Here is a 15944-nt window from a genome sequence, read left to right on the forward strand (position 1 = left end):
AGATTTTAGCGCTAGTGTCTGGTAGTGTCTGGGGTGTAGTTTCTAGAATGGGATCATTTTTGGGTGGTTTCTATTATGTAAGCCTCACAAAGTGACTTCAGACCTGAACTGGTCCTTAAAAAGTGGATTTTGGAAAGTTTCTGAAAAATGTCAAGATTTGCTTCTAAACTTCTAAGTCTTGTAACGTCACCAAAAAATAAAATAGCATTCCCAAAATGATCCAAACATGAAGTAGACATATGGGGAATGTAAAGTAATAACTATTTTGGAGGTATTACTATGTATTATAGAAGTAGAGAAAGTGAAACTTGGAAATTTGCTACTTTTTCCAACTCTTTTGGCAAATTTGGTATTTTTGTATAAATAAAAAAGAAATTTTTTGACTCCATTTTACCGGTGTCATGAAGTACAATATGTGACGAAAAAACTCTCTCAGAATGGCCTGGATAAGTAAAAGCGTTTTAAAGTTATACACACATAAAGTGACACTGGTCAGATTTGCAAAAAATGGCCTGGTCCTTAAGGTGAAAATGAGCCGGCCTACATTCAATGCGCTGCCTGTGCTGTTCATAGTGCGCTCTGCGCTGATGAATGGCTGGAAAAGCGTGGCAAAGCGCGGACAAGAATAGGACATGTTATATTTTTTTAGCGGGGCCGCGGAAGAGAGCCACGGATGCGGACAGCCCATGGAGTGCTGTCCGCATCTTTTGCGGCCCCATTGAAGTGAATGGGTCTGCATCCGAGCCGCCAAAACAGCGGCTCGGATGCGGACCCAAACGGTCGTGTGCATGGGCCTTAAAACGCGCTGTAAAACGCCCAGGTGAGAACCATTCCCATAGGGAAGCATTGGTTTTCATGTGTTGAGCGTTTTACAGCGCGTTTGAATGCGCTGTAAAACGCTCAGGTGTGAACTTAGGGTTAGGGTATGTTCACACTGTCCATTGCCGTGGAACTGTGCGGACAGCGGCTTGGATGCGGACCCAAACGGTCGTGTGCATGGGCCTTAGGGTATGTTCACACTGTCCATTGCTGTGGAAATGTGCGGACAACCATCCTGAAATTTTGGTGGTGGCCACGTGGTTTCTGCCTCCCATTCATTTCAATGTGAGAAAGCGTTGAGAACTGGCGGCTTAAGGCAAAAATCTGCGCTGTAGCTCATGTACATTGTATTCTATGAGAATTTTAAATTCTTATGTACACAATGTGTTTTTTTTTTCTATGCAAATTTTGACCTGCGGTGTGGATTATAAAATACGCTTGTCAATTTATATTATTTTTTCCTGAGCGGATTTTCTTCATTCACTTCAATGGGGAGGGGAAAATCCCCATTCAAATCTGCATGAATTGATGCGGATTGTCCACACAGATTTCCCTGTGGATTTCAGTGCAGATTGTCCACACGTAAATCCTAAACACGTGCATTTACCCTAAGGCTAGGTCTACACAACGACATCTTTAATGGATTTTCTGCGACTGTCGCGTCGCAGCATGTCGCATGTTGCAGTGCGACACCATAGACTGCCATTATAAAAATTGTCGCGCGACATTGGTGCAACAAAATGTCGCGCAACAAATGTCGTCATGTAGACCTAGCCTAAAGCTGCGGACTTGCAGAGAGGGGATGTGGCTTTAGGCTAGGTCTACACGACGACATTTGTCGCGCGACATCTTGTTGCACCAATGTCGCATGACAATTTTTATAATGGCAGTCTAATGTGTCGCACTGCAACATGCGACATGCTGCGACTGCGACAGTCGCAGAAAATCCATTCAAGATGGATTTTTCTGCGACTGTCGCGTCGCAGCCGCAACATGTCGCATGTTGCAGTGCGACACCACATACTGCCATTACAAAAATTGTTGTGCGACAACTGTTGCGCCCTATCTGTCGTGCGACTTTTTGTCGCGCGACAAATGTCGTCGTGTAGACCTAACCTTAGGCCACCGCTCTCTCATTGAGATGAATAGGAGGCAGAAACCATGCAGCTGCTGGCAGGATTTCGGTGTGGTTGGCCATGCCCAATGTGTGAACAGCCCCTTAGAGGGATGCCGCCTGTTCCTTACATGCTGCCAATGGGTAGGACAGAATGAAATGTAGAACAGGTGATGACTTTGGCGGTAAAGCCCTGTACACTGGAATAGTCATTACTCACATGGTGCAGCACTGAAGCTAAGTGACATAATATATAACCGTGTACACACAGTTATACAGGCATCTAGCTGCACGCCCCTAGTGGCCGGACCCGACAGGCCTCCAGAACTACATTACCCAGAGTCTGCGCTGGCTATAGGAAATGACGTCGTGGAGGCCACGCCCCCTCACATCCGGATCTTCTACCTGACGCATAGCTGGCTGCTGTGGGAGAAGCAGAGCCCAGGTTTCGGGCACACTGGGTGCCAGTAGGTGGGGGGTGCATCATCTCTGTATATGCTCTGCTGTGTATGGTGGGACAGGAAATCCACGTCTCAGTTGTGGCTGGTTATCGCCACTCTTGGTGGTCACATGACCACCTCACAGGAGTGCAGTCAGTATTGTAATGTGAAAGTCATGCTAAGTTGAGACAGTCCTTCATCTGCTGCAGCTTTTGCACAACTTGGAGTTGCAGTGGTGGTGAGTGTGTATCTGATCGCCCTGAGGGTGTAGTGCAGGGTTGTCAGTTAGAAAGTACAGGGAGGGGTTGAATAATTGGTTCTATTTACTGGTTTAGACCCCATCAGCTCCAGCACTGCTGCTACAGCCTGGTAGCCGGGCACTGTATACACGCGTGACCAGTGCAGCCAGTCACTGGCCTCAGCAGTCATGTGGGGTATACGAGTGCATCATGGTGGCACTGGAGCGGAGGTGCTTTGAACTGGTAAGTAGAACATTTCTCTTTTTTTAGCCCCCTCTCTGCCATTTAGCAGGTTTTACTTCAACTTGTATAATCTCTGTGACCAAATCCACCATCACATAACCTGTAATCGTTGATGATAGACTTCTCTCCATTTCTGTCTATAGGCTTCTGACAGAACTCCCCATTTGCCATTAGTCGTCAAGATGGAGGACCACCCAAAATCTGGAGGTGAGCCAGTTTCTGCTTTACTTTGTACGGTAAATAGTGGTCCAGTCGGGGAACTGAACCGCTAAAATCTTCTGGCAGGCTGTCCCGACTAGGAGCAGCCTGCTGGAGTTTATTGTATCCGGCATAAGGGGCTGGAGCACCTCAGACACCATTGACTGGAATAGGGCCCAGAGGGGATCCGGCCTGTTTCCACCATTAGTGCCTGGATTTGCAAGCAGCATTTTTTGTCCTTCTGAAACCCAACACTCATGTCGAAAACAGTTCGGATCTCCGCCAGGTCCCGAAGGGGAAAAGGCAGTATCTGGCGATGCAGAGTACGATGACCGGCCCGCCGGAAGATTTTAGCGCTAGTGTCTGGTACAAAGCTTGGAAAGCTGCTGTTCTCGATTTGTCCGGGACACTAACATTGAAGGCTGCAGAGATTCTGTTTCACCGCGGTATGTGAACCTCAAGGGCAGTTGTACATGAGGAAAAGCCTTTAGGCGAGTGTTATCAAAACTGGTGTAAAGGGGAACTGGCTTAGTTGAGCATATCAAACAATTAGATTCCACCTTAGATTTTTTTAGTGCTCCTCTTGAAAATGAAAGGTTTAATCTGATTGGTTGCTATGAGCAACTAAGCTAGTTTCCCTTTACACCAGTTTCATATATCTCCCCCATTATGTCTGTAGGGCAGAGCTGCCTGTAGGCACCTTTTGGGTAGCCATACAATACTCATCGCTTTGTGGCTGACAGCCATAGACCTCTATCTATTACTGGCTGCACATGTGCTGGTAACGTCACATATATGCAGCTAGTAATAACCGTTATTAAACGATCAGCACTGCCGTCTGATGGTTTAATGTGAATACCGTAGTTCATTTTTACACGCCGTTCCTCTGACCTGCTTGCCGAAGCTTCACTCCGAAATTGTAGGAAAAAATGCGTATAGCAGCACAACGAAAAAGTCTTATCTTGTGGTGGTGCCAGCCGTGTTGGGAGCCAGTCAGAAGTTCCCCCTTGGATGCGTCCTATAGAAGAAACCGCAGCACTCTCCTGTCTTCAATTCAGTGGAATTTATTTCACCAGCAAAAAATAAATTAAAAAAAGCGACGTTTCGACCGTAAAGGTCTTTCTCAATCAACTCTGTTCTCTGTTGCTTGAGAAAGACCTTTACGGTCGAAACGTCGCAATTTTTATTTTATTTTTTGCTGGTGAAATAAATTCCACTGAATTGAAGACAGGAGAGTGCTGCGGTTTCTTCTATTTCACTCCGAAATTGGCCACTGATGGCGGTTTCTGTCCATCAGTGGCCTCCATTCATTTACACTGGGGACAGACTGTGCATGCGCTAGTTTCCCCATTCATACCCAGTGCAAATGAATGGAGGCGTACGGATGGAACCCTCTATCAGATGCCATGTTCCCAGCACAGGTCAGAGGATCTGCATATAAACATGAAATATTCCTATTAAACCTCAGTGCCAATAGTTTATTAATGATTATTACTAGAGATGAGCGAACTTCTGTTTTAAGTTCGGCGTCTAAAGTTCGGGGGCGGGTTAGCGGAGAATCCCGATCTGGAACCGGATATGGATTCCGACTTCCGTTGTGGTCCGTGGTAGCGGAATCAATAATCGGCCATTATTGATTCCGCTACCACGGACCACAACGGAAGTCGGAATCCATATCCGGTTCCAGATCGGGATTCTCCGCTAACCCGCCCCCGAACTTTAGACGCCGAACTTAAAACAGAAGTTCGCTCATCTCTAATTATTACTATGTAATGTTACCTGCACACGTACAGCCAGTAATAGAAACTGGCCAGCCCCTTCAATCCAAGGTTGTCCACACAACTTCCAGTTCTTAACAAGTCTATGGAGGATATTGATGATACAGGCCTAAATGTTTGTGGATGGTGTTAGAACTAGTGAAAAAAACAGCGCCAGGGTCCACCGTTTCCTGATCTCCATCACAAAATGTGCCTTTTGTGTCGGTTAGGCGATGGGCTGAATACTGCAGACAGACTGGTAGGTAGAGACGCATTTTGGTAGGACAGTGCCTACATCTGCCCTACCAGCTCCCCCATGTCTCCTGTCTACCTGCGTCCTCATTCTTTCTCTACTAAACATGTTGCCGGAGCTCCCCATAGTGCAGGCATGTCCAAACTGCGGCCCTACAGCTGTTGCAAAACTACAACTCCCAGCATGCCCTAATAGCTGTAAGCTATCCAGGCATGCTGGGAGTTGTAGTTTTGCAACAGCTGGAGGGCCACAGTTTGGACATGCCTGCCATAGTGGTTCGAACACCAAAATGGTGTGTTAGTCCTGTTACTTTACTTTATCTCCAATTTTGCAGGCATCATGGAATACATGGTGTAATGTTCTGAAATGAGCTCTGGTCTGACAGCAAAGATGGGTCAGAAAATATGGCAGAAGTCAGTTTGTGTCATTTCTCATCTCTGCTTGCCTTGTTCAGTCGATCCTTCCCAAAGATACAGTAGAGAGCAGACATGCCCAGCTGTAGTGACATACATGGATTTTCTTGTATAAGTGATAGGAGCACGAGACGTTTTCCACCCCATAGAAGAGGTATTTGCAGCAGGTTTTTTGTTATCACTCTTATTGTAGGTGCTTCTATAGCAGGGATCAGCAACCTTTTGGCAGTGCAGATGCAGTCAAACTACAACTCCCAGCATACACACTTACTCAGCTGTACTTGTAACTTCCATACAAGTGAAAGGAGGATTCTGGGGGTTGTAGTTTCAGAACCGCTGGAGTTGCGGAGGTTGCTGATCCCTGTTTTATAGTTATCCCGAGGTGAAGTACTCTGTTCCTGAGTGTTATCTAGGGATAGATGGAAATGAGTTAGGACTCTTAAATAAGTGGCAAATGCAGCCTTGAAGACGTTAATAAAGTGACTTTTTCATTGCATATTCATCACAGATGAATCCTGCAGGTCGAATACACCAGAGACCTCTCCAACGTCGCCTAGCCCTCAGTCTTCAACCATTAAAGAAGAGGACTCCTGCAGTGATGAGCAGGTAGAACACAGTGAGGTTTATGGATTGGCTTCAGGGCATCAGATCTGTATTGTTAGGCTGGAAAGTGTTGAGTATGTGACGTGTTTTGTGACCTGTAGGCAGCATGTCGGGGTGACGTGTCAACACAGACGGAGCTCATCTTCATTAAGAAGCAAGTGAAGGAGGAGGAACTTGACGAAATACCCATCAATGGCAACACAGGTGAGTAGAGACCATTTTATGCACTTCAATAACGTTTATTGGGTGATGTTAGGGAATATTCATGTGACCTAAAGTACATGCTGGTATCTGCCGCAGAAATCTGAGGCTGGTCCTCTCATTTCTACAGCACATTTGCAGTGTGTCATGATTGGATCAGCTCCATTCAATGGAGACATTTCATTTCTTCATGTAGATTTGGCATAGAATACGTGTTGACATGTGGGCCTTGTGAGCATACCCAATATACCGTATGCAAAAACAAAAAAAATCATGTGTGCAATCTACTTCAGAAATGTGACTATAACCAGCACTTCATGGATTGTAGCTACTACCACCCCCATCCTGCCCTGTAAAACATAAGTTTTTTTTGTCTGTTTGTCTTTCACTGCAGGAAATAATTGGCTGGGATACCAAACTGGTAAGTGATGTTTTGTAATATTGTTTCTGTCTCCTGAAGGAAATCTAGTTTGAGACGCACATAATTAGGCTCCATTTTTGCGCCTGTATTACAGGCGGAAAATCCCGGGCCAGTGGTCTGATGACCTGAACTAACAGCATCATAGAACCGTAGTTGGGCTGGGAGTTGCTGCCATTACAGCTTTACTTACAGTTACTCGCCTTTTGTTGAAAGACTGTATGGTATGAAGATTATGACTCACTCGTAACAAATGATTAACACTATTCTCTCCATATTACTGCAGCAACACAGTGCCATACAGTAGCAAATGGGCGTGCAGGGGGAGATTTATCAAACTAGTGTAAAGTAGAACGGACTTGGTTGTCCATAGCAACCAATCAGATTCCCCCTTTCATGTTCCAAAGGAGCTGTGAAAAATTAAAAGTGGAATCTGGTTTCTATGGGCAGTTCTACTTTACACCAGTTTGATAAATCTCCCCACAGTGTCTACAAAATAACTTAAAATGGTTCAGAAGGATGGTTTTTAAGTATGAATATAGAAACTGAAATGTACTTAAAGGATAACTGTCACACTTAGACCCCAATTTCAATTTTCATATATGTAGTTACTAATAACATGATATTCCAGAATCAGTTACTATTAGACTGACTTACCCCATCTTTAATAAGATTCAGCCCTTAGCAACCAGTCTGCATAAAACTGCAATTTCACTATTCAGTTAAGATGGCCGCCACTGCCCTCACCCTGAGGCTAATCCCGCCTGCCCTCACTAGCCAGTAACAATAGCCCCCCTAAAGGGTTAATCTCCTGCAGCACAAAGAGGTCCTCTTACCACATGTTGCTTTCATTTATACACTGAGCAGATGGCAGATCTCCCTTCCCTGCTCTGCGCTGCTCCAACTCTACTTCTCCAAGTCTGCTGAGTGAGGGAGCGTCTGCCAAGCACAGGGACAGGGAGAAGTGCACACAGCCCAGGCACTGTTATCAGCTGCTGGAGAGGACCTGGCTTTAATCATTTACTTACAGTCCCTGTCTGTCAGTAATCTGACCTTGCACGCTGCCTGCTTCTGCGTCCTCCGTCCTTCAACACATAGACGGACCCTGCCTAGCAACCTGATTTTAAAGGGAGTCTGTCACCTCCATATGGCCATATACAGTGCTTTACATGGCTCTGTAGCACACCTATACAGGATTGTAACGGTACCTTTTGTTCTTTTCTTTAGACTTGCACCAGCAGGAAAAACTAAGTTTAATTTGTATGCAAATGAGCACTCACAAGTGTCCAGGGGCGGCGTTCAGTGTGTGGGTGCCCAGGCTGCTCTGCCTTCTTTTCACTTTACTCCTCACCAGTCTCTGCCTTTGCCCGCCCTCCAAGTCTCTTGTCTCAAAGGCAGAGACTGGTGAGGAATAAAGTGAAAAGAAGGCAGAGCAGCCTGGGCACCTACACTGAACTCCGCCCCTGGGCACTTGCGAGTGCTCATTTGCATATGAATTAAACTTAGTTTTTCCTGCTGGTGCAAGTCTAAAGACAGAGACAAAGGTACCGTTACAATCCTGTATAGATGTGCTACAGAGCCATGTGAGCACTGTATATGGCCATATGGAGGTGACAGACTCCCTTTAAGCACAGGTAAAAGTAGGCAGTACAGGGAACAAAAATGTGGCATTAAGGGGTAATTGAATACACAGTGAAAAGTTGAAATAGGGCCACCAAGGTGATATTAATCACCACAATCCAATACTCCCAAAAAATAAAATACGACAGTTATACTTTAAATATTGTGGCATTTCAATATGATAGCATTACTACTATGCAAGTAAACCCCCACCTCAGATATTCTGATGAACTCATGCTTCAAGGGAGTCAGTCAGCAGTTCTGACCCCTGAAAACTGCTGACAGCATTATATAATTGCTGGGGACAGCAATACAAAATTATGGTGCATTAAAACTTCATGATTCATAGAAAGCATGAACCAATAAAACTTAACTTTTAATATACATCATCTTATTTATTATATTAGCTCCTTTTGGGTGCTTTTTATAAGAAAACCCAGAAATAGTGCTGCTAAAATATCAGATATACAATATAAAGCAAGGAAAATATCAAATAAACCATGGCAGGGTAACGTGAAATCTCTCCCTGAGACGTCCCTATTGCTGACTCAGCCAAGAGAAACACCTTGGTGGTAGGTGCCCTCTGTCCCTGTACCTATGCCTGAAAATGCCCCTATTTGCCCTAGCAAATATATAAAATCATACTAACACTCTAAGTATAATCCCGACGCATTTCACCCCAAAAATTCACAAATGGTTCATCAGGGGATTAATGGAGAGCAAAATAAACATGCAGATAATGTGGTTATGGTGGTGAAGCAATAAGACACCCACAAAAAATGATAAAATCCCTTCTTAAATCCTCATTCACGTGTCAGTGCTCAAATCCGTGAGCAGGTAGTCAGTGAAGGGTCCGTGTGTAAGTTTTTTACTGTTCATGTTTCACTGACACTGCACAGCTGAAAAATAATTTTCAAAGCATCTCTTCTTAATGATCTGTGAAACACGGATGGCATCTGTGGTTTTCACTGACCCATAGACTATGATGGGCATGATGGATCCATGAACACGGACAAAATAGAGCATGCATCCGTGCTAAAAACACTGACCCATGGACAAAATGAATGGGGACGTGTGCTGTCCGATATTGATTTTTTTTTTTCCAGAGCAGATACCAATAATCGGTGAACTTTCAGGCCAATAGCCAATAATTTTTATATATATATATATATATATATATATATATATATATATATATATATATATATATATATATATATAATATATATATATTTAGTTGGTATTACAAGAACATTTAGACTGGCATATTCTTATTCATAGTCATGGGTGCACATCCATAAGGCAAACATAATAAATAAAAAAATAATGGCTGCATACACATATAAGCAGTAAAGCTGAGAAATGGGGATCATTCTAAATTCAAGTGGTACTATACCTACTATTTGGATCAATGGAAGCTCTTGGCGCACATTTTGATCAAACTTTTGTCGGGCCCATCCACCAGGCGTCAAGGTGGCTTCCGCGGTAGGGTCCCTATCACTAATATACAGCTACATTTGTACTTTGCCCAGAAACCCCAGGCAGATAGGCGTGTGCTCAGTCTAAAAGAAGTGCCACCCTCAGATAAATATTACAAGAAAATTTAGACTGGCATATTCTTATTCATAATCATAGTCATGGGTGCACATCCTGATGATGTGGACTTGGATAAGTCCAAGAGAGGCGGTATATTAGTGATAGGGAACAGTCCGCGGAAGCCACCTTGACAAATCCAAATAGTAGGTATAGTACCACTTGAATTTAGAATGATTCCCATTTCTCAGCTTTACTGCTTATGTGTGTGCAGCCATAATTTTTTTTATTTATATATTAGTTGGTAGTCACTGAGGTGGTGGAAATTTGCATTTGGCAATAGTAATATTATAAATGTGTGGTAAATTATAAATGAATAAAGCCCTTAGTTGGTAGTCAATTTATAATATACTAGTGCCAAATGCTAATTCCCCCCCCCCCCCCTCACTGACTTTATTAATCCCCATTAGACCTCATATCAGACTTTATTTAACCCCTATCAAACCTCAGATGAATAAAATAAAACTCCTCCTCACCTCTCGATTGTTATTGTGGCTCCTCTTCATCTCCGGGTCTGGTGTCCCGCTTTCCTGTGTTCTCTGGCCCGCACTGCACTGTCACCTGACATCGTGCAGCGTTAGGTCATAGTGCGCGCGCTACGTCCTGACGCTGTACGGGGTCAGGACAGTGCAACAGGGGCCCCATCAAAGACTACCAGGGTGGGTGAGTATCGGAAGTGCTTGCTGCGCTTTTCACCTGCTACCGGCACCCGATGCATACTAGTGAGCGCTTCCATAAGGCTTGAAGCTTAGATTAGATAAATGCTCAGGACTACAGATGTAACTAGATACGGTCCAAGGGACCACTCGCGCGCCCCAGTCAATGCAGGGAAATGGGGTCTCCTGTTATCTTGCTCACAGGAGACGCCCTTTCGCCGCATTGACTGGCGCACGTGAGTGGTCCCTTGGACCTTATTTAGTTACATCTGTAGTCCTGCGCATTTATCTAATCTAAGCTATGCTTTAAAGGGGTTGTCCAAGTTATATTTATTGATGACCTATCCTCAGGATAGGTCATCAATATCAGATCTGAGGGGGTCCGACACCCGGCACCCCCTCCGATCAGCTGTTTGTAGAGAAGGCGTGCGCGCGGTGTCAGCGCCGCCTCCTCTTCACGGTTTACCTTCTAGCCGTTGCATCTGCAGTGGTGAGCAGGTGTAATTACATCCAAGTCGTCCCATTCATTTCAATAGGAAAGCTTGGGTGTAATTACACCTGCTCACCACTGCAGATGCAACGGCTAGAAGGTAAACAGTGAAGAGGAGGCAGCGCTGACACTGCGCACGCCTTCTCTTCAAACAGCTGATCGGAGGGGTAGCCGGGTGTCGGACCCCCGCCGATCTGATATTGATGACCTATCCTGAGGATAGGTCATCAATAAATATAACTTTGACAACCCCTTTAAGAAGGGATTTAATCATTTTTTTGGGTGTCTGTGTTATTTCTTCACCACCATGACCACATTATCTGCATGTTTATTTTGCCTTCTATTAATCCCCTGATGAACCATTTATGAGTTTTTTGGGGGGAAAACGCGTTGGTATGACTTTATATTTTTCTAGGGCATTTTCAGGCATAGGTGCCCCCTGTTCCCGTTCCTGCCATCAAGGGGACGTCTTGGGGAGAGATTCCACATTACCCTGCCATGGTTTATTTGATATTCCCCTTGCTCTATATTGTATATCTGGTTTCTTAGCAGTGCTATTCTTGGGTTTTCTTATATATTATATAGCTCCTTTTTGGGTGCTTTTTATAACCTGATGTATACTAACAGTTAAAGGGGTTGTCTGAGTTATTTTTTTTGTTCTTTGTATGTTTCTAACTAGGCAAATGAAAGGACTTTACAATTCACTTACTTTATCTCCAGTTGCTGCTTTCACTGAGGGTCACATGACCTGTGATGTCAGCCTTTCTCCGTGCTCTGATGTTTCGTGCACAAGCCTGAGAGAGCAGATATTTGTCTGTACACAAGATGTCACTGTGCTGGCCATGCCCTCTGCACTGCTTCTTATTTCTCTCTCCCCTGGATTCTTGAGGAAAAACATTAACCCCTTCAGCTGCACAGACTCGGGCTGAAGGCTTTACTGAGTAGCTGCAGGTAGTGAGGAGACAATTGCTGGGCACAGGAGCTGACAGAGGAGTTCTGCAGAGCATTGCACAAGAACAGGTAGGGGAAAGATCTTGTGTGTCTCAGCAGTGTCATTGTACAGCTGGGACTTGTAGTCCTACAAATACAACATGCTGCTGAGTCTCCCAGCAGGCAGACATGTCACTCAGGGCAGCACTTGTATTCACTTCCTTTGCAGAACAGGGGGAGAGGCATAGATTGTTATTGCAGGTAAACAAAGGGCCAGAAGAGAACCAGGGAAATTAGAAAATATATGCAGTGCCTTGCAAAAGTATTCACCCCCTTTGACATTTTTCGGATTTTGTTACATTACAGCCTTAAGTTCAATGTTTTGTTAATCTGAATTTTATGTGATGGATCAGAACACAATAGTCTAAGTTGGTGAAGTGAAATGAGAAAAATTATATAAATAAAACTCTTGTTTAAAAATAGAAAACAGAAAATTGTCATGTGCGTATGTATTCTCACCCCCTTTGTTAGGAAGCCTATAAAAAGCTGTGGTACAACCAATTACCTTCAGAAGTCATAATTTGTGAAATGATGTCCACCTGTGTGCAATCTAGGTGTCACATGATCACACCTTTTTTTTAAAGGCCCCAGAGGCTGCAACATGTAAGCAAGAGGAATCAGTAACCAAACACTGCCATGAAGACCAAGGAACTCTCCAAACAAGTAAGGGACAATGTTGTTGAGAAGTACAAGTTAGGTTATAAAAAAATATCCAAATCTTTGATGATTCCCAGGAGCACCATCAAATCTATAATAACCAAATGAAAAGAACATGGCACAACAGCAAACCTGCCAAAAGACTGCCCCCACCAAAACTCACGGACCTGGCAAGGAGGGCATTAATAGGCAAGGAGGGCATTAATAAGAGAAGGCAGCACAGAGACCTAAGGTAACCTTGGAGGTGCTGCAGAGTTCCACAGCAGAGACTGGAGTATCTTTACATAGGACGACAATAAACCGTACGCTCCAAAGAGTTAGGCTTTATGGCAGAGTGGCCAGAAGAAAGCCATTAATTTCAGCTAAAAACAAAATGGCACGTTGTGAGTTTGCGAAAAGGCATGTTGGAGACTCCCAAAATGTATGGAGGAAGGTACTCTTGTCTGATGAGACTAAAATTGAACTTTCCGGCCATCAAAGAAACGCTATGTACAGTTGCAAGAAAAAGTATGTGAACCCTTTGGAATGATATGGATTTCTGCACAAATTGGTCAGAAAATGTGATCTGATCTTCATCTAAGTCACAACAATAGACTATCACAGTCTGCTTAAACTAATAACACACAAAGAATTAAATGTTACCATGTTTTTATTGAACACACCATGTAAAAATTCACAGTGTAGGTGGAAAAAGTATGTGAACCCCTAGACCAGGCATGTCCAAACTGAAGGCCCTCCAGCTTTTGCAAAACTACAACTCCCAGCATGCCTGGATAGCTGTAAGCTATCCAGGCATGCTGGGAGTTGTAGTTTTGGAACAGCTGGAGGGCCGCAGTTTGGACATGCCTGCCCTAGACTAATGACATTTCCAAGAGCTAATTGGAGTGAGGTGTAAGCCAACTGGAGTCCAATCAATGAGATGAGATTGGAGGTGTTGGTTACAGCTGCCCTGCCCTATAAAAAACACACACCTGTTCTGGATTTGCTTTTCACAAGAAGCATTGCCTGATGTGAATGATCCCTCGCACAAAAGAGCTCTCAGAAGACCTACGATTAAGAATTGTTGACTTGCATAAAGCTGGAAAGGGTTATAAAAGTATCTCCAAAAGCCTTGCTGTTCATCAGTCCACGGTAAGACAAATTGTCTATAAATGGAGAAAGCGCCGCACTGCTGCTACTCTCCCTAGGAGTGGCCGTCCTGTAAAGATGACTGCAAGAGCACAGCGCAGACTGCTCAATGAGATGAAGAAGAATCCTAGAGTGTCAGCTAAAGACTTACAAAAGTCTCTGGCATATGCTAACATCCCTGTTAGCGTATCTACGATACGTAAAACACTAAACAAGAATGGATTTCATGGGAGGTTACCACAGAGGAAGCCACTGCTGTCCAAAAAAAAACATTGCTGCACGCTTACAGTTTGCACAAGAGCACCTGGATGTTCCACAGCAGTACTGGCAATATTCTGTGGACAGATGAAACCAAAGTTGAGTTGTTTGAAAGAAACACACAACACTGTGTGGAGAAAAAGAGGCACAGCACACCAACATCAAAACCTCATCCCAACTGTGAAGTATGGGGGTGGGGGCATCATGGTTTTTGGCTGCTTTGCTGTGCCAAGGCCTGGACGGATTGCTATCATCGAAGAAAAATTTTATTCCCATGTTTATGAAGACATTTTGCAGGAGAACTTAAGGCCATCTGTCCACCAGCTGAAGCTCAAAAGAAGATGGGTGTTGCAACAGGACAACGACCCAAAGCATAGAAGTAAATCAACAACAGAATGGCTTAAACAGAAGAAAATACGCCTTCTGGAGTGGCCCAGTCAGAGTCCTGACCTCAACCCGATTGAGATGCTGTGGCATGACCTCAATAAAGCGATTCACACCAGACATCCCAAGAATATTGCCGAACTGAAACATTTCTGTAAAGAGGAATGGTCAAGAACTACTCCTGACCGTTGTGCACGTCTGATCTGCAACTACAGGAAACGTTTGGTTGAAGTTATTGCTGTCAAAGGAGGTTCAACCAGTTATTAAATCCAAGGGTTCACATACTTTTTCCACCTGCACTGTGAATGTTTACATGGTGTGTTCAATAAAAACATGGTAACATACCTTTTTTAGTCCTGCTCAATTGTTACCCCAATCTTATTATGATTATGTGTGTATCTCATGTCATTGAATTTTTTCCATATTTGACCACTTTTGATGCATGTAAATCAATAAAAAGAATTTTGACAAAGAAAAACATGGTAACATTTAATTATTTCTGTTATTAGTTTAAGCAGACTGTAATTGTCTATTGTTGTGACTTGGATGAAGATCAGATCACATTTTATGACCAATTTCTGCAGAAATCCATATCATTCCAAAGGGTTCACATACATTTTCTTGCAACTGTGCGTGCATGATTTGAGGCTAGGACTTGGGTTCACCTTCCAGCAGGACAATGACCCCAAACACACTTCTAAAGCAACACTTGAGTGGTTTGAGTGGAAACATGTAAATGTGTTGGAATGGCCTAGTCAAAGCCCAGATCTCAATCCAATAGAAAATCTTTTCAAAGCGCAAACCATCCAACTTGAAGGAGCTGGAGCAGTTTTGCAAGGAGGAAGGGGCAAAAATCCCAGTGGTAAGATGTGGCAAGCTCATAGAGACTTATCCAAAGCGACTTGGAGCTGTGATTGCCGCAAAAGGTGGCTCTACAAAGTATTGACTTTAGGGGGGTGAATAGTTATGCACATTGACTTTTTCTGTTATTTTGTCCTATTGGTTGTTTGCTTCACAATGAAAAAAAAAAACATCAGATTTGTGGGCATGTTCTGGAAATTAAATGATGCAAATCCTCAAACAATCCATGTTAATTCCAGCTGGTGAGGCACTAACATACAAAGAAAAGTCAGGGGGGGGGGGGGGGGGTGAATGCTTTTGCAAGGCACTATTTTATTTTATTTTTTGCCTAAAACTTGCTTAGCTTAGTTATATATTGCTGCCCATCAGATTTACAGTGCGCTATATATATATATATATATATATATATATATATATATATATTTATTTTATTTTTTTTACTGACAACCCCTTTAAGTTTTATTGGTTCATGCTTTGTATGCTTCATATTTGACTTTGCATGACCTTTATGATTATATCCAATATTATGGTTTATGCATTAATACTTTAATTTCTCTGGCATGCAACCTGCATGAGCATCAAATGAGGTATGTTTAGCTTCATGTCCCT

General features: G+C 43.6%; 1 protein-coding gene across 1 annotated transcript in view; it reads left to right on the plus strand.

The window, feature by feature from the left end:
• Positions 1-2332: 2332 nt before the first annotated feature.
• LOC122942099 (zinc finger protein 420-like) overlaps positions 2333-15944 on the plus strand; it is an 81416-nt gene continuing 67804 nt past the window's right edge. Inside the window, exons 1-6 of the mRNA XM_044299594.1 lie at positions 2333-2611; positions 2709-2855; positions 2999-3062; positions 5985-6082; positions 6181-6283; positions 6675-6701. Coding sequence (XP_044155529.1) covers positions 2823-2855; positions 2999-3062; positions 5985-6082; positions 6181-6283; positions 6675-6701 — 325 coding nt within the window. The 5' untranslated portion in view covers positions 2333-2611; positions 2709-2822. The remainder of the gene's footprint in view (positions 2612-2708; positions 2856-2998; positions 3063-5984; positions 6083-6180; positions 6284-6674; positions 6702-15944) is intronic.

Source organism: Bufo gargarizans, chromosome 6, assembly GCF_014858855.1.
Source record: "Bufo gargarizans isolate SCDJY-AF-19 chromosome 6, ASM1485885v1, whole genome shotgun sequence".
Classification (NCBI taxonomy): domain Eukaryota; kingdom Metazoa; phylum Chordata; class Amphibia; order Anura; family Bufonidae; genus Bufo; species Bufo gargarizans.